This window comes from Charadrius vociferus, unplaced genomic scaffold (assembly GCF_000708025.1).
Source record: "Charadrius vociferus isolate BGI_N301 unplaced genomic scaffold, ASM70802v2 scaffold90, whole genome shotgun sequence".
Taxonomy (NCBI): domain Eukaryota; kingdom Metazoa; phylum Chordata; class Aves; order Charadriiformes; family Charadriidae; genus Charadrius; species Charadrius vociferus.
This window is the reverse complement of record NW_009647222.1, coordinates 668,104-691,616: the sequence shown is the minus strand read 5'-3', so window position 1 is coordinate 691,616 and position 23,513 is coordinate 668,104. Positions and strand designations below refer to the sequence as shown.

The 23,513-nt window shown below is 38.2% G+C and overlaps 1 protein-coding gene across 1 annotated transcript in view; it reads right to left on the bottom strand.

The window, feature by feature from the left end:
• ERC1 (ELKS/RAB6-interacting/CAST family member 1) overlaps window positions 1-23,513 on the bottom strand; it is a 303,616-nt gene that overhangs the window by 154,937 nt on the left and 125,166 nt on the right. The window contains exon 12 of the mRNA XM_009879628.1: window positions 17,283-17,476. Coding sequence (XP_009877930.1) covers window positions 17,283-17,476 — 194 coding nt within the window. The remainder of the gene's footprint in view (window positions 1-17,282; window positions 17,477-23,513) is intronic.

Sequence of the window (23,513 nt, the reverse complement as noted above, 5' to 3'; positions counted from 1 at the left end):
CCTCCCAGTTTTGTGTCATCAGCAAACTTGCTGATGGTACACTCTATCCCTTCATCCAGGTCATTAATGAATATATTGTACAGGACTGGACCCAGTACTGACCCCTGAGGGACACGACTCGTTACTGACCTCCAACCTCTGTAACACTAACCACAACCCTCTGAGCTCTATCTGTCAGCCAGTTCTCAATCCACCCCACTGTCCATTCATCTAACCCACACTTCCTAAGCTTGCCTGTGAGGATGATGTGGGAGACAGTGTTGAAAACCTTGCTGAAGTCAAGGTAGACAACATCCACTGCCCTCCCCTCATCCACCCATCCAGTCACACCATCATAGAAGGTTATCAGATTTGTCAGACATGACTTCCCCTTGGTGAATCTGTGTTGACTACTTCTGATAACCTTCTTTTCTTCCAGGTGCTTTGAGAAGACACCCAGAACAAGCTGTTCCATTATCTTTCCAGGGACGGAGGTGAGGCTGATCGGCCTGTAGTTTCCCGGCTCATCCTTCTTGCCCTTTGTGAAGACTGGAGTGACATTGGCTTTCCTCCAGTCCTCAGGCACCTCACCTGTCCTCCAGAACCTTTCAAAGATGATGGAGGGCGGCCCAGCAATTACTTCCCCCAGCTCCCTCAGCACTTGAGGGTGCATCCCATCAAGCCCCATGGACTTGTGGATATCCAGTTTATCTAACTGATCTCTAACTTGTTCCTCATCAACCAAGGGAAAGTCTTGCTTCTTCCAGACTTTCTCTGTTACCCGCAAAGTCTGGGTCTCCCAAGGACTGGCCTGAACAGTGAAGACGGAAGCAAAGAAGGCATTCAGCAACTCCACCTTCTCTGCATCATCTGTCACCACAGCACCTGTCTCGTTCAACAGCGGGCTCACATTTTCCCTAGTTTTCCTTTTGTCTCCTATATACTTAAAGAAACCCTTCCTATTATCCCAATGTATTTTTTGTACCTGGAAGCCCCAAACAAGATGTAGTGTTCCTGATGCAGCCTCACAAGTGCCAAGCAGCGGGAAACAAGCACCTCTCTTGACCTGCTAGCTATGTTTCTGCTAATACAGCCCAGTATGCATTTGGCTTTCTTCACAGTAATGTGAAACTATTGACTCAAGTTCAACTTGTCCTCTGCCACCCTTGGTCCTTCTTTATGAACCACCCTTCTCACCAGTTGGCCCTCAGCTGGTACAGATGTGGGAGTTATTCAACCCCAGGTGCAGAGCTTTGCACTTGCCTTTATTGAACTTCATGAGGTTTCTGCCAGTTCATTTCTCCAGCCTATCAAGGTCACCCTAAACAGAAACCGTACCCTCCAGCATATACTCCCCATAACCACTCCCCTCACTTTGCTATCATCTATTAAATTTTTGAAGGTGTATTATGTCTCATCATCTACATCATTAAAAAGACATTAAACAGTGCTGATTCCCCTCTAAGCCAGTCATCTCATCACTGAAGGCAATCAGGTTATTCAGGCATGATTTGCCCTTGTAAATCCATACTGGCTGTTCTCTATCATCTTCGTGTCCTTCAGGTGCTTGGAGGTGGCTTCGCAGCAGATGGTTATACTAACTGGCCTGCAATTCCTTGGGTCCTCTTTCTCATCGTTCTTGAAGGTGGGCATGTTGTTTGCCAGTCATAAGGATATTTCCCTGACAGCCACAAGCTTTTGAAGATGATAGAAAGAGTCCTTGCTATGGCATCACCTGTCTCCCTTTGCTTAAAAGGTCTGTAACTTGTTCTTCCACTTCTGTGGATAATGCTTCACTCCTGCAGACTCTGCCAGTATGCTCAGGGATCTGAAAGGAATCCTTATCAGTAAAAAAGGAGTAAAAGAAGCTACTGAGCCCTCATCCTTTTAAATGATGTTTTCAAAAGGTCTCCTGCCCAATTGGGTTCTCTGTAACTATCATATCATTGCTGAGTCTAGGGCCTGTTAATGCTTTTGGTACACTCAGTTATGGAAACATTTGCACCAAGACTATTTTACCATAGACACATAAATTCACTGTCTGTCCATATACTTACCTGGCTTTTAGAGTTTTAGTAGAAATAAAAATCTAGCCATTTGGGGGGATAAATTTTTACACAGAAGTTAGCCATAAAAGAAGAAAAAGGACCTTCAGATTTTATTCCTTTGACTAATGTGATGTGACACATATGGGTTAGCCAAAGTGTTTAATGTTGCATGAAGTTTGAATGGTAATTTCAGTAAATCTCTTGATGATGACGTCCTAGATAATTTGTTAACTTTGGGATATAATAACATAAAGACATTTTAAAATGTATTCTAAATAATGTTGTATTTTGATGTTTTAAAAAGTATGGTAAAGAAATGTCTTTTTTGTTATATCTGAAAAAAGCAAATTGTGAGAGATTCCTCTAATTTCTCAGAGCATTTGACTCGGGGCTCTTCAGAATTCACAGCATATTGTTGACATACAAACATTCCCTCTAGTGCCATATCCAGTCACATGTCTTTCTAACGCTACTTCAGTTGGAATTCCCACTGGAATGCTGCATGCTTTGTGAATACATGTACTGAAAACACAAAAAGAAAAACAACTCATCAGTGTCTCATATAATCAAATTAACTTCAGCAAGTATTAGGAAAGAAATCAGATCACATGAGACTGCAGAAAAATGAGAATTCTGAGATGATGTGCAGCTGTGAATAATTTTGCTTTGTTAAGATGCAGTGACGTGAGGCAAGAAAAGAGGACCTTTGACAGAAAAGCTACAGATTCCTCTTCAAAAGGAGGAAGAAAGCTCTGATAATCACTATACCTAACACAAATTTGAAAGACTATGCCAGTGACCTGTTTCAAGGAAAACCACGGTTCTGTTTTGTGCCCTACTTATCACCACCCAACCTTCACAGCCAACAAGTCTGACGCCTTCATTTCTTCCTTCCCCCACTATCATCTTGCAGATGCCTTACTTCGCACCCACAAGGAAAAGACAACTCTTACAAGCAGAGTACTTTTTAGTGTAAAGAATTCCATGAAGCCATTTTTGCTCTAAGGAGAAATAAAGAAAAAATATAGTAAATAGAAAACAACTATTAGAGGTTGTTATTTTTTAGATGACCAAGGAAATTTAAATGGAAACTTCTCTGAACACAGTGTATCTGACTTTGCTGAGCTAAAACTAAACATTGCTAACTTGACACACTTAAAATTTTTATCATTTCCTCATGTGCTTAATGACCAGCATGGTGGCAGAATGAAGACCTGAAGGTATGAAACTAAAGAGCCAGCTGCACTTCCAGTGAAATTTCTCCTGATAGCCCAGACACCTTCTCAGTACTCAGGTACACAGCTTCCTGGAGATACAGTATATGGTACAGTGTATAAAGATATTTCCATCAATGAAAAACCTACAGGTACCATAGACTATATGACTGTAACTAACTGCTTTTTTTTTTTTAAAAAAAAAATAATTATTGAATAGTATCCTGAGTTTCCTGTATTTGGTTAACTTTCTATGCAATATTATCTGTCATTTTCTTATAGAAGAATGATATGTTTTAAATATTTCTTTGGTGGTTAGATGTGTTCTGTTTAACATAAATTTAGGACACTGGGAAAAGGACTGAAATAATCCCATCAGATTTAGTGTTTTGGTTTTACTTCAATTTTATAAGGCTACACTTGTGTTGCTACACTGACATTTAATTTTACATGGACACTCATAGCAGAGACTTTTATTTGGATTCATGCCACCAGCCTGCACTCATCTAATCACCAAGTCACTTTGCTGAGAGGAAATAAGGTTTACAGTACTTTTTTATTACTTCCTATTGCATCAAACTCTCTTTGGTATAGCAAAAAATCCAGAAAACTTCTTTCTCTTAAGATCTGGATTACTTGCTTCAAAACATGACAGACAGTACAATTAGCCACGTGTCGTAAACTACTAGACAATCTGTCAGTACAAAGCAGGACACTAAAAGACAAGCCTCCTGTCCTACAGTTCCAGCTATTTTTCCATTCCAGTGCTATGCTACAAAGATAAACTGTTGATAAATAGCATGTTCAATGTCATTCAGCAGATAAGCTATAAATAACGGTGATAAATTAAAGCTAAATGAAAGAAAAAATAAAAATGAAGCCATTAAGTTGTTTGTTACCCAATTCAAAGCTAGAAATCTTGCTTTTGCTTTATCAATATAGTCCATTCTTTCCCTGAAAAGTACGCCGTTTCTTACTACAGCACCTGTTTCTTTCAGTCTTGTTATCTTTTTCCATCTCAACTTTTGTGACACGTTATCTATAAGAACCACTTAAAAGAACTGTAGCATATGACGTGGTATTTTTCTATTTTTCCACTGCTGCAAATAATGACAGCAGAATAGTATCATTAGGCTTGTTTCTCCTGAGCTCAGCATTGGATAGTTTTTTATGTAAAACTGTCATCAACAGAGATGCCTAGCAAAAACTCCTTACGGAAAACTGCTTTAATCCCTCCGCTTTCCAAGTCTATTTTATTTACTATGAATCAGTATGACATCCACTGTAGGCCCTTAGACTTCTGAGCAGTAAGTACATGTCATAACAGCAACAGTGATGTGGATTACACTATTACTTTCTGGTTCACCGAGTTTATCAACAGGACAGAGATGATGAAAGCTTAATAGATCAGAAAATTCAGAGGTTTTGCACTGATTACAGTAAGCAAATCTGTTCTTGATGAGAACAGACATAATTCATAGTATTTCTTCCTGTTTCTAGAAGACATACACACTTAGTAACTGCTTTACACCATTAAAGACAAAAATAAAGTTATGGCTCCCATAGTGGCTTCCAATGTAGAATGTAACTTCACAGAACAGCTGCTTCTTCATATGTTGCAGTTAATGTTATTAGGCAATCACCGACATGCACAGTAAAGAAACCAAGTGCTACTGCAACCCTTGTAATTTTTCTGCTTCTCCTTAGGAAAATCTTTTCATTGTGTTTCTGGCCAGCAGGGGTTTTGTGGTTCCAAGAGCAGTCATTCTACCTATTCCCTTATACTCTTGATTTATTGTAACAAATATATGAAAACCTCAGCAACTAGCCACCATAGGAATCAATTTTAAAAAATGAAGAAAAAAAATAATCAATAAAGCCACGAAGAAATCATGAGGACAGAATGTCTTAGCAGGAAACTCTTCAAAGATCCTAAAACTTGGCCACCTCAAACCACAGTCATTTCTTCTCTAGACAAATCATACAATATGCTCTAAATGAGACAAATGAAAGCTATGGTTACATTGTTTGGTGAAACAGAAATCATGCCAGGTCTTGCAAAAAAAACCACTCAAACCCCACCCTAAAAATAGTTCCCCCTCTTGATCATCACAAATTCCAGCATAGGTGTAGGTATTGATAATAACCTATAGCCATATGGATTGAAGCAGAAATATCTTTGACAGATGGATTCTATAACATTTGGGACTTTGTCAGCCGAACAAAGCACAAACTCCACTCATGGTAGCAACCAGCAAATACAGACTACCCAACAGAAGTCCTGTTCATGCAAGAAAAGACACGATGTGTATTTCAGAGGTGAATGCTCACAGGGCAGAAAAGTTTCCTGGCAGTTCTGTTCTTTGGGATCTGAAAAAAGAAGGTCATTCAAGGACAGGCCTCCTCTCCCCAACAATTACAAGTATGCCAGTATGACACACTGAATACAGAAGGTATTGATGGACAACAACATGATTAACTTCCAATCTTTTTCCAGTTTGTGGGAGGAAGGAAAATACGCAGCCAAGGCCACAAGTGCAACATCTGTGCCAAACCAAGGTCAGAACGCCGACACAATTTAAAGGCGTCAGCAGCATCGCAGCATCGTGGGATTCCACTCACCGCCACATTTTTCACAGTGTTAATCAGGAATAGAAAAGCCGGATGTTGGTTGATAACTCAGAACTTCAGTCATTAAGTAGTGGCTTTCTGGGCAAAGACACTGCCCGAAACAATTATAATCATTCCTTCGTCAGGAGTCACAGACGCTTTCTACCAAACAGACTTCATCAGCAAAGACCAGAATCCAAAAAGGTTTCAAAGCCTTTTAAAGGCAACTGGGGGTCATTAGATAATGTACTCTGACTTGTATTACATAGGCCATAGATGTTCATTCCTAGCTACTCTATTGAAATCCCGAAATCTATGTTTAGCAACCACTTTTAAAATAGAGAAATAAAAAATTGAGCCATGGCTGAAAGACTTCAAAACAGGTAGTTTCTTGGTAGGTTTTTTCAGTAGTTTATCACTTTGTGCCTTCAACAAATTTATCCTCTTGCTAATTTACTTATCTTTAACCCACAGCCCTTGGTTCTTTCTGACAGCACAACACACTCAAACTGCACCAAAACTAGTTCTGCAACATCACTGCAAGGTTTCAGACACAGATGCAATGATAAAAATCCAACAGTTAAAGTATGGATGACTAACATTTTAAAGTAACTGGTTCTGTACTTAACAGCATGTATCAGAGAATATGGCTAATAGTCAATCTTTTTTCTTCTTGAAGTAACAGATAAAACCAATAATATTTAAACTCTCTTGCTTCAGCTTCCTGTTCCTGTAGTTTTTTCCCTTGAAAGGCTTCATTGGTAAGCCTTCCCCCATTTTCCCAGTGCACTAAAACATTGATTTACAGTGGTTTGATATAAATTCTTTCCTTCAAGTTTTTTCTAAATGTTCACCATATCCAACCCATCCTCCTACACAGACTTAACCAAATCTCTGACATTTTATTTTGCAGATCATGTAACTTGATGTGTAAACTTCTGTGAGATCTCAATTTTAGCTGGATGGTCTTATATAGTCTTATAAACACCCTTATTAAAAGTGAATACTGACCTTGAGGTGAGGCTGAAGGAAGCAGCAAATCCAGGAAGGAGATGCGAAAGAAAAAGAGTTAGAGTTTGTGAAAACAGTGTCCAGAGATAAGGCAGTTCAAGAATACAGGACAAAACAAGCAGATCTAAATCAGGTAATGACACACAGACACACAAACCTTCACAGACAAAAAGAGCTGCATGTTTTATAGACATTTAATTAAAAAAATAAAAGAAAAAAAGGACATTTATATTAGATTACACCATTTCACCTAGAGGCAACTCTCTGTAGAGAAAATAGTCTCTAACACATAACAGTTCTTGGGAAAGGGGAATAAGCCAACTGTAGAAAACTCTGGATTTACATCACATCACTAGCAGGTATCCTTCTCCTAGATTCTAAAAAACATTTTGAAAATGTGGAGTTTGACTATCTGAGATGAACCCTAATGTGTTCCTTTATGCTACCTTCTAGGGGCTTATTTTCTCTCCATGAGCAAGACACATTTTTTTTCCACTTTTCCTGCAGACAACCCAAACTTGTCAACAGGTAATTGAACAGAGAAAACCCCCAACCATGGAGTAGAGCCTTCAAGTCCTGAAGACTTGTCAAAGCTGACAGTACATATTAATTTTGACATTGAAGTCACCCTTCCAAAAACAAACACAAAAAGCATCTGCTGCTTCTTCCTGCAGTGTTGCTGTCTTAATTCTCCCATATAAGGTGCAATCTAAAAACAATAATGACCAAACAGGCATATTTTTGACAGTTCTCTCCAACATTGTTCAACAGCAGGATTGACCAAGACAAAATGCTGGAGTTCCCTGTATAACATGAGGTCCCATAGGTTCATTATTGCTTCCCCCCCACCCCACCCCAAATATCACCAATATCTTTTCATACACATCTGCTGTCAATTTCACTGATAACAGCAAGGTAAGTCAACAAGGAGCTATAAACACAGATCTTTTTCATCTGATTTTAAACTTTAGTCTTTTTCAGTCAACAGAAGAGAGGAAAAGTAAATGTCCTGCTGTCCAAAGCAGCAATTTGGCTTCTACAATGTATGTTGTACTTCTCCCACAGCAAAATTTCACTCTAAAAAGGCCGGATATGGTCTGGAGAAAAATATTTCTATAGGATAGGCTAACTGCTATACGCTTTATTATTCTTGGTATATGGAACCATGTAAATGACATTTGAAGTCCTTATTTCTAGTATAAATTTTACAAACAACAATGTAGGATATTGAATTTGCACAAGCAGCAGTTTCAGAGCGAGGTACAGCTGGGAAGTGTATAGTTGGTTTGTAACAGATAAACTAGTGTAAAAGCCAAGGAAAAGTATCTTTAAACTAACATTCCTCAAATCAAGTTCTTCAAGGACAGCTGTTGTAAAGCCTGTGTTATTTGGGGATTTTGGGAAAGATGAGACTCGCAAAATGCCAGATACCACATCTCAGTGTTCAATCTTGAAGTACATTATAATGTTCCGAAAGCCTCAGTTAATTCATATAGAAAAGCGTGTAACTAACAATTCTGACTGAAATCCAAGAGTACGCTCTCTAAGCTGGGCTGCAGAACTATGACTGGTCAAACAAATTTAACAAAAGGGAACAAAAAAGTGAAAATAAATGCTTGGTTAGATATGGGAATAAATAAGGAAAGGGGAAAAAAGCTTGTCTTTTTTTATGACTGTTACTGAATCCAGATTATGAAAGTTTAAGACTTCTCATTTTGTGTTTCAGAAACCCTTTGTAGTTACTGGTTCTATTGTAAAGACGTTGTAATATTGTTTCTTCAATTTAACGGTGCAGGCTAGAATCCAGGATAGCCCTGCAGGATCTCAATGAACCGTCCTGTTCCTTCAACTGCTATTAAAGGTAGCATCTTTTGCTGGCACAAGATGAAAGCAAAACAATACCTGATGCTATGCTGAGGTCACAGGCAATTTTCTGTATGCTACAGAAGTATTATTTAGCCAGCTGCCCAGGATTTGAATGGAGAATACTTATTGTTACATCTTCATTTTGTTGTGGAATAAATTATTTCCTCCGAAGAAAAATCCATTTTGTGTAATTGCTAGCCCCTTTTACATGTTTTTTTACAGGTGTTCAAAACATCTTTTAAAATGTGGATTTTAGGACAATCTCAATAGGAGGAATACGTCAGCTGCCTTTAAAAGCACACTGAAATTAGAAAAAACCTGGAACTGTGCTATCACTCAAACTAAAACTGAGGCAGACACCTGAAACTGCGAGCTATTAGGAAGTCAATGGAGATCTGCTACAGGCTGGAGGTGAAGCCTCAGAGCACAGGGCTACATCAGTGAAATTGAGCAGAGGAGAGCAGCAAGCATCTGCCCCAGGCAGCAGCCCCAAGCAAGCAGGGTCAGACACATACCAAGACATGCTCATTACAGAGCAAAATCAGAATTTTTAGTTTGCACTATTTCACTTCGAGCAAGAACACGCACTTGCAGCATTCCTTACAAGACCCAGCAGCAGCGCTTCTGCCCAGCCCCATTAACTGTGTACTCCGATGCTAAAGTCACACAGGGAGACAAGACAATTCCAACACCAAATGGTACTCTTGGAGAAGTCCATTATCTTTTAAAATGCCGCCTCATTAATTTTAAAGATATAGCTGACTTAAATCTGATCATTGCTGAGATGCGAACACTCTAGTATTTTAATTAAGAAATATGTATTTTAAAAGCTGTTGATTATTCCAGCTATAATTCTTTCCACGTACTTGTATCAGGGAGTGGAATGAGTCTGCTACATCAGTCTCAGATGTACTCAGGGAGAAGTTTATGTAATGATTTCTAGTCAACCTTTGAATTCTGCTTCTCTGCCTGAGTGACTGTATATATTCACTATTTTGTCCTTCCGTCAAAGTAGTCTGTCAGGGATTAATATGCACTTGATCTTCCTTGTGTTGGTTAAAGTAGAAAGGTTAGTTATGTTTACCACTTTTGACACCTTTTCTTGGTAAAAAAAATGCTGGCTGGTCTTTTCCTTTCTTTTTAGTTGATATTTACAGGGATAGAGAAGAGATGGGAGAGACAGAGAGAGGGAAGGTTTGTGTGCGCATGGATGCACACATACATGCACCAATCTAAGCACAAACATGACCACAGATGGCCACGGAGAATTAATGTTACTATTTCACTGGCTTACTTGGAGATTACTGGATTTTCCTTTTGTTCTTACTGTAGACCAAGACAATGTAAGGATCTGCCACTTTTATTTTTACTGTATCAGTTGTATAAAAGGGTTTTTTTGGTGGTGACTGAGACAAAGCTACAAGACAGCTTTTGAAGGGATGTAGTCAAGGCAGGTAACAGTGAAACCCCGGTATGAAGACTAGGCTCATGATTTCAGCATTTTCTTTCTCCTCTGAGTTTATAATTACTTTAATTATATCATAGCTCTTACACTCTACTGATCTAGCAGTTGGATTGGGAGATATTTGCTAAAGAAAAACCATAATTGCTATAATGCAAGCATAGTATAAATCATGAGATGACTAATGCTATATTCATTACAGAATAGACTTAGGTGTGAGAGGGAATGCTTGATAATCACCTTGACTTAATGACAAAAACAAACAGGACTTTAACGCTACAGGAAATTGAGCAGGAAAAGAAGCCTTCAGAAAAGTTCACTATCAGGGCTTCTCAATGCTCTTAAGTACTTCTGTAGGGTAAAGCCCTTCTTGGAGGATTCAGGATCAGATCCTTGGTCTTGGAATAGTAGATAAACCAATGCTTTCAGCCCATTGCTGAATTTAGCAGAGGAGACTGTCTGTACTCAGGTCCATAGAGATGAATCACTCTGTTTAATAGTCTCAGTCCTGCCGGCTTGAACCTGGAAATAATACGAGGGCGAGTACCCAGGCTTAGGTGGTTCAGTGATGGGCTAACACAGTGAGCTCATTCAGGCAAAGCCTGCACCAGCCCTGACCATCTCACCGCCTGGACTAACTGGGGCTCTTTGACCTTGGTTTTTAAAACAGCTGTTTCTGCAATATCACGAAGTTTCAGTTTCTCCCAAAACACAGGAAAAGGGAGAGAATGGGAAATAAAGGACAGCTAAATAAAGAACAAATGGAAAAAGGATATCCCATTATATGAAAAAGGTGAGGATGGGACTGAGGAGTCACCGCAAAATCACTATGATGGCTTTTTTTATCTGGTGATCTCTACAGATGGATTTGCAATTACTGGCAGCGTCTCTCTTTTCTTTTCTTAGACGTAGGTTTCAAAAGTGATTAGTGAGTTTGAGCGTTGATCTTAAGGCACTTTAACAAAGGTTGACTTTCACAGGGCAGACGCTTGCCTTCTGAAAATCGGCATGCTTTCAAATGTCAGAAGTTAAAAACCTGTAAGAAAAAGTGCCTGCATCTTCTATTCTTACCTGCTTAGAGAAGTTATGTTCACACAAAATGTATTATTTTTTCCTCTGTGAAACTTGATGTGGGACTTCAGGCCTAATATCCATTTTGTTTGAAGATAAAGCAAGATTGAGAACAAAGAAATGACTCCTTCATTTCCTAACTCGGAAATTATGAAAAACTTAATATTCAATAGAACTGTGTGCTCAGAGGTGGAGCTGGACTAACTACGGGCCTGAGCACTTCTTTCCATTACAAAAACTTGTTCTCAGTTGCTTGCCAAATATTAACAAATTGTGCTGAAATTTTCCATGACAGGTGTCACCCTCACCCGGGATTTTTTGGGGACACTTTAAGCTACACCCTTCACACACCAAGGGCAGCATTCTTGTGGAAAAAAATTTGTTCGTATGGTTAAAGACTGTATCATATACATAGGTTCACGTAAGAGGTGAACTAAAATTACATTGCAATCTTCATTTTGGGAAGTTCAAAGTTTTGAGTCATTAACCTTAGAATCTTAATATTCATTTAAGGTAGGGATTTTTGAAGCGGATGAAAAACAACAACAAAAAACTCTGCCTTGTAATAATACCATGCAACCATGAGATAAGCACATCTGATTTGCTTTTAGGATTTATGGTACCAAATAGATTAAAGTGTTTAAAAGTGATATTTAATTATTTCAGTTTTTCCTGCACCTGAATCAGAGTTCAATTTATTTTTGGAGGACTTTAATGAGCTATGATAATAGGGAATTATAGTCACACCATCTCTCAAGGTTAACTTTAATGGTGCTTATTATGACTTTATAAACACTTTTTGTTCTTTATTTTGACAATGTCCCTTTTACTTTGAATTACTTATATGCCCTGATGTGGTTCTTGTTTAGGAATTCTCTAAAAAAAATATTTAAAAATTCTCAGAAACAACCAACTTGAAAACCAAAGACAATTATGATAAGATACGAGTAGTGGTTTGAAAATATGTATTTCAACTTCAGATTGTTGATTTAAGCTTAGGGAATAATTTACTAGTATAGTTTCCTTTACACTACTCTAGGAAACCATAAAGCTGATGGAACATGCAGTTAATTTTTCCATCTGTCCTTCACAGACCACTACAGAAACATATCACCATCTTATAGACACACAGAGCAGGATACTTCCTTCTACTGTCCACGTTTTCCAACGCTCCTGCTAGATGACCCTATGTTTTTTAATCTTTTATTTTTATTTACTTTCAAGAAGAAATATTTAAGATGAGAAGTATCTTTTGGCTGCTACACACCAAAAGTTTGAAGGTTACTTCTTGAACAGGGCATCCTTGAATTCTTTTCAGAAAAACTCCCCCAAATCTCTCTCAAAATAGCCATCATTTCCAGCTGTCCTTAATGGGACTGCTGGTATTCCAAAGCTGGGCACTGTCTTACTGGTTCCCAATCAAAGCCAAGTTTCCTTCACGAAAAAAATGGTGGTGCCCTATGTCTTTACAAGGACTACTTATATATAGGGAGCATGTTGATTTAAAATCAATTTCAAGTCCGTGGCTGGAACCAGGACTTCCATATATATTCACTCAGTGCTTACTTCTGAAGCAACACATACACATGTATTTACTGCTACCTCTCAAGTACCTGCAGAGTCAATTCTTATTTGCAGAATATACGCACACAAATATCTCCGTGTGTATACTACCCATCTGAAGGCTGTGATGGCTATGTCCCAGATGATTAGCACAGTTTTCCTTTCTTTTCTTTTTTTTTTTTTAATTCCAGGATAATAATTGCAATAAAACTGAAGAATAAGGCAATACTGACCTCTATCAATGACACATTTTAGAACACTTGAGTTTTAGCTGGTTCAGGCCGAATTGAGAGCAGAGATTAGAACCAAGGGTAAAACACAGCAAGAGAATTAGAATAAAAAACAACAGCTTCTGTTGACTTTAAATTAGGGAGAATAGCAGCAAACCTTTGGACTGTGGTCAGAACCACTGTGACATGAGTTGAATGCAGAGACTGTTAGAGCTTGTACTTGATATAACTAGTTCCTGTTTGACCTAAGAAAAAAAGCGTAATTGCAACAGACCCAAACAGCAGCAGCAGCAGCAGCCGGGCAGCCAGCAGTGACATTCCACCCCGTAGGAAACAGAAGCCTTACAGAGCACTCACTTTCCCAGGAAGTCCCACACAAACCCCCCTACGTGTTGCGGTGCAGGGACTGACACCTGGTAGGGAGGGTGCAATTTGCGGGAGGCGTGCTTTCTGAGAAAAGGCATAGTCAAAAAACCCCCCGCACATACAAAACAAAACAACTCGTGGAACCAGGACGTGACAGTGTAAATGGAGGGGTGGGGAAAAAAAAAAAAAAAAAAAAGCCAGGAAGGAAACGAAACACAAAATGAAAAGTTACAGAGAGACAGGAGATTGTGGAATGGCAATACAAAAAGCAAACAGTTAGTTATAAAGAAAGTGAATAACCAGACAGCTACAAAACCCTCTACACCACCACCATCTGGGGACAGAAACAAAACTTATAGGGCTGTTCACCCACAGAAGAAATGCGGACTTATGGCCCACCCTCCTGTAAGAGGAAGCAAAATCCTGCCCACAGAGAATACAAATTAATGAAGTTGTGCTCTCAATCCCAAGCTACCTCAAGTTTTTTTTCAAACTTTTGCATAGCATGCACCACATTTAATACATTATTTTTTTATATCTTTCCTCCCATTCACAGCTGAAAAACAATTTCCCCCACCCAGTAATTGCAACAGTTACTGAAGAGTGGAAGCATTTCCCTCTTCATTTGAATTTGAGCTGAAGGCAGCTTTGCCATCATTGAAAAGGCTTAAGAGAACAGTTTTCTGACCTTCATGTCATCTTCCTCTCCTATCTTTTCTCCTTCTCTGTTCCCCTATACATACCTCCCTAATAGATGACTCATTTCTTCTCTTCTATGGATGAAACCGTGTTACTATTTCTCTTCTCCTGACGACGTAAGGTCTAGTTGTCACATATAACTAGCATAAGGAAAAGCTCCAGGGAGAGACTCTCACTTTTGAAAAAATCCCATTTTTGTTAGTATAGATATTCTCTGAAAGTGACTTATTTCTTGTCATCTTGCTCTACATGGAATAATAGCGGTTTCTGATAAGCACAGCAATATTCCCTTTTTCGCTTGCTGATAAATGCTTCTGGAAGCACTAGGGTTCTTCTTTGCACAGCAGAGTCTGAACAGCTGTAGAAGCATTAGAAGTCAAGATAATTTCTAGCTTGCTCTGCATGGACCACAGTTTAAGAAGGACTTTTACAAGATGAAATTGTCCATTCTTTTCAGGAAACCAAGACTCTACCTCTAAAACATCAATGTAATATGCATGGATATATCAGTTCAGCCACAAAAGAATAATTTATAAACAAGGATAGTAGATAAAACCAGGACCGATCTATACATTTCATAGGCATGAAAAACTCCGCTTTGTGTAAAAACTTCCAAGGAGAAAGCAAGTGTCTAAAGAACAGAGGCTTGGGGGAGCAGTTGAAAACAATTAAGGCCAAATAAAAAGTTCAACAATTATTCAGAAAGAGAGAAATTACTAGTCAAAACCTCACTACAAAGTATCTGAAACGTTGTTTGTTTTTCTCCAGTGCTGAGATTATATCACAGTGCCACATGATAAATCATTTCAGATGTTGATACTTTGCTAATTCACCCCACTAACAGGTCTCTAGATCTTGACGACGTTTCCCATTTCCACTTGCAGCAGTTAGAGAACATGAATATTCTTAGATTTTTTTTCCCCCTTGATTTACACAGCTGCTGGCAATATCATGATAACAGAAGTAGTGTTTTCTTTGACATAGCTGAAATACCTATTCTAATTACTAGAAATAAAAGAAATATTCTATTTTCTCTCAGTACTAGTAGAAAAGACAACAAGTTAAAAAGAGGACCACTCTATTTTTTTAAGAGAGCAAAAATCAGCTGGTAAGAAGGAATGGATAGCCCTGAATAGTCAAAGTATTCACCAAATTGTTATAGAATGATGTCCAGTCATTTGGGGAGTTTATGCTTTCATTGATATAGTAAGAGTTTGGTCTGTGACTAAAACAGCAAGAAACTACCACTATAACATGAAAAACGATAACCGCTTTGCAGATCTCTGGAACTGCATCTTTTCAAAGAAAAATTTCCTTTCTAAGTCTTTGAAGACTGTGTGCCAATGCTTTTATCTGTAAAAGAGAAGGAGGCCCATCTTCATTTCTCCTCTTTGTTGTTTTTGCTTTGTAGACTATAAACTCTTTTGATTACAGGCTACTTATATGTGTTTATTCAGTCTTAGACACTGCAAGTCCCGATCTTGATTAGAATTTCTGAATGCTAATGTAATTAAAAAAATCAGAATTGCATTAAAACTGTGCATAAGAAAATTCTCTTCCTGCCATTCCGATCTCCTCCAGGAATCAGGTTAAGGAACGATGAATATTTCTGACTTGCTTTTCCTAAACAGTAATTACTTCTGCACACAGAAATAATTAAGGCACTATGAAAATATTTCCTCCCCATACGTTACTTTTAATAGATTTTGTTGCTTATACCCTGTTCCCTAGTCAACTTGCATACCCTAAGATGATGACATGGTAAACTTCACATCCAAGATGGGCACCTCTAAGGGACTGAAAAAAATCACCCAAATATGACTTGTAACTGCTATTTAGCTTTTTCATGTCTATACTTAACACACCTACTCTATCAACCTATTGCCTGAATGGTCTGCTTAATACATCATATTATCAATGGGCTGAAAGTTATATCACTTAGAAAAAAAGGGAAAGACAGTTAAAAAGGATGTATCCTCACTTTTGGGTACTCAAGCTTACACCATAGGTATAGAAAATTTGGTTAAATAAAATAACATCTTAAAGAAAGCTAACAGGATGTTGCTTACAATTACAAAGAGAGAAGAAACCCAACTGACAAGTTGAACTGTTTCAGAGGTCTGTCACTTTGAAGGAAAAAAGAATGGACTTCTTAGAAAAGAGTTTTTGAAATCATTCAGAGAGGCCCATAATTTGACTATCATCAAGCCAATGAACGATAACCTTGCCATCACGCAGAACCCGAAACGTCCTCTACTCAGTTCCCCTAATCTTCCTGACATTAAATGCAGGCCAATTAAATAGTGATAGGATAGATATTAGAAAGTCTATTTTGTTACAAGGCAAATGGGAATAATCAAATTTCCATTTTGCTGTTCCAAGCTAGTGGTTCCTCACTGCAAATCATAAAGTAAAAAAACCCAACCCCAAACAGGTATTACTGCCTAGAAACTCCCTCTTGACCCACTGTAAGGTGAGAAACTGACAGAAAACAGAATCTGTTTCAGGTCTTTCCCAAGATCTACTATTCATAATTGTGATACAAATGTCATGGAATCGTAATAAATTATAATTTTTGTTTGAGACATTAAAGTCTAGGAAAAATATCTGAGCACCCTGGCTCCAACAGAAAGATCGAAAATGCTGGGAAGTGCTGAATCACATTTTGTTTGGACAAAAGCAAATCTGTTCACTCGCTTCACATGAGCCAGAGTTTACCTGTGTCCCTACCTGTACAAAGATTTTCAATGCCACTTGTCCAAAGAACCTGAGTCACTAGTATCACAAGCGCTTCAGAGTCATTTTTCTCATTTGTTTTTTGGAGAACCATGCCCGAGGAATTTCTTAAATCATGAGAACAGATTGTTCTCCAAACATACTGTAGCGCTGGTAACTTTTCATACCATCTCCATTCCCTTACACCTCTATCTACCCTTCTAGTTCCACCTATACAAGCCCTATTTTTGAGCAGCCAGGTAATGAAAGCACACAGTAAGACACCTTTTTGCTTACAATCTACCAAAATAAAGGCCTGAGGCAGAAAAACTCTAAACAGACTTTCCCAAAACAGGCATTCTAAGATTTTTAAGACAAGAAAAAGACTAAGTTATCTCTAACTTCAATCAGCTCTTTTGCTCCTATAGTAACTTTATACCATTCTCACCTCTCCAGTTCTGCTATCTTCTTGTCCTTGTCATTCTTCTCATTTTCCATCTCTTTCAAGATTTCAAGAAGGCGATCCACTTCAGCTTGAGCCTTGCTAGATTCTTCCCGATACCGTGTTACCTCCCTTTCCAGCTGCTGCATACGGTCACTCAGCTCGGGGCTCGCCCTAGCCTCCAGTGTTGCCTCATGAGCCTGTAAGAAAAAGGTTCAAGAAAAACCACTTTATTCGCACATACATATTTACAGATACTATGATGACTGCAAAATGCTATCTAGATATCTATTTCAAAATAGCAAGATTAATTATTACACAGAAATAAATATATAGTGCATATGCTACCTTTAAGTATGGGGAAATACTTTCTAGGAAGAGAAAAATTCAGAAACAAATTTAATTTTTTTAATTCAGTCCAAAATAAATTTCAGTGATTTTTTAATTTGAAACAGAATCGACATAAGAAAGAAGTATGAAAAAAGCTAAACTTCTTTGAAAGGAAAGAAAAAGCAAAGTAAGCGTGAGTGGGTATAAAAATTCCTAAAACACACTTCTGAAACAGTGATACGACTGTAGAATTAGTTATCTGAGGTATTTTTAACCTAAGTAATCTAGAAAAACAGATCATGGGTTAATAGCCTTCAATAACTACATCTTTATGCAAAGTGTCAGATAGATTTGCACAGATGGTGCTGATGTACTGAAGTCCTCACTAGTTATCTAAGCCATAATGACTAGGACTAAAATGAGTATGGCTACCTACTGAAAATATCTTCACCTAGTTATCTAGGTAATAAGTTTTTTTTAAATCAAGCTATGAGGACAAAAAGCATCAGAGGACTGAGGATAAAATGACCTCAATTAAGAGCTTTTTAGTTTTTAATGGCTTGCTTTGTTAACTTATTAGTAAAATTAATTCAACAGTTCCCAAGCATATTAGAGACAAAGAAAAGGCAATATTTATGCTGGAGTTTAAACCAGCAGACCAAGGACTATCTTTTCATTCGCCCCCTGTCCTGCTCTTGGATCTTCAACTGCTATTGCTGTATTAATTAAAGCTATCTCAGAATTGCTTAAATTTGCTTTAGTGAACAGCAGGTTTGGTGAAGCTATTCCGCCAACCAAGATTGCCTGCAAACTCAAGGCCTTTCTCTTCTCTGAAACAAAAGTACAACAGAAAATAAGACTACAGACTTTCATCACCCCCTGTGTGCAGCTGTGTAAGGTTGTTTTACAAGCTGCCAATGTTCTGCTCCAAAGCACAGTAAGTCTAAATCCAATCGTATAGGACTCTGCTGCTTTTAAAGGTAATTGGACAGAACTGCAGCAGCATAAACCTCCGGGTTAGAAGCTGCTGCTTCCAAGAAACCAAATAACAGCAAAAATGCACTTGGCTAAATCTGTTTAGTTATTCAGTAAAATGAGACTGGAGGAAAATATCCATTCATTGACCCCAACATTCTTGCCTTGAAATCTCTTGTTTTCAATTAGCTCTGTTAAAGCCAAGGCCACATTCTAGTGAAATCCAGGAGAATCTCAGAGCAGAATATTCCAGGACTGAAGAAGGCCTTGATGCCTGTCTTCACTGGGACTATGACCATGGGATGGATCTCGGTTGTCCAAATACTGGAACGCTTCATATTCCAGGGCCTTGGCCCTGCAGCAGCCTGACTGTGGGCTGATGCTAAACTGTTTTGGTTTACTTTTTTTTTTTTTTAGCGGGAATTCCAGAAAGTTGGATAACCTGCACAGTATTTTATCCTAGAATGGAATTCCCTGGGACTGGCAATCCCCAGGTCTCCCAGGCAGGTCTCAGCAGGAGTACCCAACAACCATAGATCCTGGAAGAACAGAACCCTTTCCCGAGGCAATGTGTGTAGGAAGACTTAAAAGGCTCCCCACTTCTGAGAGACTTTCAAGTCAAGCTCTGCTGCTTCTCTGTCACTGAGCTGTAAAGTCTGAAAATCCTGCTTCTGACTGAGACCCAGCTCCAGGTGCATCCCTGGTGAGCCTGGAAGCTTTGAGACGCCTTTTGGAGGTAGGACTGTCTATGCTTCCAGATTCCTTACTGCCCCATAAACATTTTGAATTATAAACTCTTGGAAAGGACTCTCTAAGGCAAGTGGAAGTCTAAATAACATGTTGCCAAGATAATGCAGACTCCAGGAGGACATTGCAGCAATGAGACTGTTAGGCATGTTGGTGCCATGAACAGCTGCAAGCATCAGGGAACATACTCTGCTTTCGAAGGAGAGTGTCAGTGGGTGTTCCTGAAATGCCTTATTGGGATTCCCAGCCTGCAGGAAATCTGAAATATTTGATTTCATTTTGTTTTCAACTAGACCTAAATTTCAAACAGAAACTCCATCCTTCCCTCTCTAATACTGTTGCAGAAACTGGGAATCTGTTTTTTGGAGGCATCTATAAATTTGGTGGGGGACATCTATATTCTCCTAAGAGAGACTATGTACAGAGTCAAGTCTGGTTTTCACCAGACACAGAGCCTGAATTCTTCTGTACTGGATTTAGGTATGTTTCCAACATCTCAAATTGTTTGTTTTAACAAATACTCCTCCAGGCTCTTTAAAGTCATCCAAAATACATAGTCAGATAATCAAGAAACTTTTTTTAAAACAAGCAAAGCTAGGCTGTTAGCCTGGATTACTAAACTCTCTAATTCAAAATAAGTTATAAGACCTAATGCAATTCTACTGTCAGGCCAGTGCTGATTTATGTTACTCTGCACTAATAAAAGCATCTCCACAACAACCCAAGAGACACTACTGAGAAGAGGAAATAAATTTTCTTTTTTAGAAAATTAGCCAACAAGTCAGTGTGTCTGGTTCTTATAGAACGAAAGGGCTATTTACACGACATAAATTATTAGTTAAGACATGTAACACATGTTATTTGTATATAATGCACATAAGTATGGATACTTTCACCTAACACAAAGAGAACGTTATGTGATATGGTGTAAACTGGAGACCACTTCCTGCGTTGTGAGTTACTGACTGAGTGACTTTGGTCCATTTTGTGGGTTATGTACAAAATACGTGTTACATGACCATATCTAAAATCCTACTGGATTCATTTATTGTATAGGAAAGAAAACCAATGCATTTAGAGGTTTCCCACAAACTCGCATCAAGATCTGGAACAGAAGAAATTGGCTACCTTCCCAATGCAACATTGTGTGAAATAATTCAGCAGTATTTTTTTTTTAACCGAAAAAGAAAGTTAAACACAAATAACGAATTCCTATATTTACAGTAAAAAAACCCCAACCACATACAACTTCCCCTGCCCACCAAAGGTGTACAAAAATTCTGAAATAAGGCAGTAATTTAATTTTCAAAATAGAATGGACATATAAAGTGAGAAATGCACTAAGACAGTCTCTGCTATATTGACTATAAGAAGTGCATTTTAATAGGTCCAACTTTCATTGCTGCCTGAGACAGTATTCCTAAATCTGCAACCTCTTAACATAGTTAGAAACAAACATGAAAATGTATAAAAGTATGATAAAAAATTGAATAAATTGAAAAAGCAGCTTGCCTAGGGTGAAGGGAACATGGCTCTTTCTCCTCTGACAAATGAGAAATAAGAAAAGGTAAGTCTACACAGGCCATTGAGTTTACCTTACTACAGGCTATTTTAAACCTCTTAACTGTTATTACTGACCCTGTCATTAGCTCTCCATGTCTGTGCCAGTGTGGAGTCAAAAAGGTGAACTTAAGCTACTTTCAAGTGCACAGACTTGCATGTTTGATTCTGCATTGATCTGCATGAGAAACAGAGTCACATTTTAGCTAGAAAGCAGCACCTTCTTAAGCTACGTTTTTATTAGCAAAGCTCATCTGGTCAGTATTAATCTTTGCCAGTGTGAATTTAAGTTCAAATTCTAAGTGCTTCTGGACTGAGAATAGTTTAAGCGTACTACTCTGGATATGCTCTTAAAGTTCTTAAGAGTGACTATAAACGAAGAGGTGGTTTAACATCTTTCTGCTTTTTTGCTCATAGCCATCATTTCCCATCTGGAATGTGGTAAGTGATGGCCTGAGTGCTTCAGGTACCTAAAGAATAAAAGAAAGAGTGATTGTTCCTCAAATAAATGTACTATAACTTCTATTGCTTCCACAGAAAATCAGATGACAAAGCCAACTTCTACAACTAAAACAAAGATAACCAATGTTTCACAGAAATAACCACTATTTACGGACGGAAAGGAGAAAATGACAAGACACTTCTAAAAGAATTTTCTAAGTTGGTATTTCTTGTGCCAAAAAAGTCTTTACTAAGAGGAAAGGTGATCTTACACAGTTTAAAGTGTGCCAGAGGCAGGGAAGAAAACAATAGCACAGATCTACTTTAAAAGTTCTAAAATGTAAGTAAAAATTCCAAACATTATGACTAAGATTCCAAATCAATATTCCTAAAAGATTAACTAAATCAAACAGCAAATAATTCACAGCAAACACTTTCTACTTTTACCTATGAATTGAGACAGCAAATTCAGTTTAACATTTCACGTACAACTGTTGCCAAGAACGTCTGGCCACAAAGTAGAAGTTCCCAAGGATCTGAAATCCCTTTTTAATCCACCCTCCTACCTCCAAGTGTGCCTCACATCTCCTAAAAATAGTAAATGCACACACAAATACAAAAATATATTATGACTATTTACTGCAAAAGACACACACATACAACCATTTTCTTTATTTTTCCTATTGTGAAGGCAGCAATTCAAGTGATAAAATGCATGCGCTGTCTTCTATCATGTCTTTATTAGTTTCAACAAAGTTATAAATTTGAAAAACAACCAGACTTGCTCCTCCTTTAGTTCCAACGCTCTAAACACCATGTGCTGTAACAGCTTTTCAAAAGGGCTGCACTGGAAGCTCAGAGAACTCTGTGATATACTATGTAACAGAAAAACTTGAGTCTGTCTCAAAGAGATGTTTGTTAACTCATTATTGACAAAGTCTTTCAAATGGCTAGTCTCTGTTAATGGGACTGTATATTTTTGACATTGAATAAGAAAGTATTTGGTTGGAATCGTTTAATACAGAAGGCTGAAAGTCTAAATAAGAGAAAGATACCTCAGGAAAACCCATTCCTGAAAAAAATGATCTCTGCAGAAAGATATGCGTTCCCATTGGCATTATTAAACATCAACAGTTTGCTCTGATTGGAATTTCGACCAACACAAAATGGGTACAAAGACAGGAGGGATACGCCCAGATGACAGCTGTCTTTGTGAGTGTACTTCACCCCCATAGCCATGCCTTCTCTGAACCAGGATTTACTCACCTGGCCACAGGCTACAAGTTTACAGAAACAGTGCTTCATTCAATGCACAGAAGGGAATTACTCAAGTAATGAGCAGATATTCTGTATTTATTCTTTGATATTCAGGTATGGCTCTATGCCTCAATTACTCTAAATTACACAAATGACACTAAAAAAAAAAATTCCCTATTTTCTTTCTATCGTACTTATCACAACTGTAGGCTATTCTTGACAAACAGTAACCAACTTCACTTCTCAGCACCACCAGTGGGTGATGAGGATGCATTATTATACTTGTGCAGGTGAAAAACTGAGATGCAAAAATATACTGCCTTATTTTCTTAATGCTTTCCTACTATTAAAAGAAATAATTTATCATCTAATTTCTCTAGATGATTATCATCTTCCTTACACAACTTTGGCTCATTCTTTGAGCATTTTTCACACAATACTGAAGACTGCAAGAGCCTGGCAGACAATAATTTAGTTATAAAATATTATTAACTACCTCACTATGAAAAATGAGAAAGGCCACACAATGTTGCATTGGCCGTTTCCTAGCTTTTAGATATTTAATTTTTCAAAATGAATGTTATCTTAACAAGGTTTCTGGGAGGGGAAGAGTAAGTAAGTTTAATTTTTTAGGTGTAAGAAAATCAGGGGGAAAACCCCTCCAACCTTCCACTGCATGAGACAATGCTGACATTGTCACGAACCATCAACAGCACTGGAACTTTAAAAGCTACCACACCGCGTCTTGTACCTTATCCTCTAAGTTGGCTGTATCATACTGGGGAATAAATCACACAGTTTCTGCCCACATTTTGTTTTTTCTGACTTTAGAGTAATGGGGAGTCTCAGAAATTTTGCATGCTATTAAAGATTTCGTAGAGAACTCACTGTCATGGGCACAAACTCTCCTGCCTATTTGCACCAAGT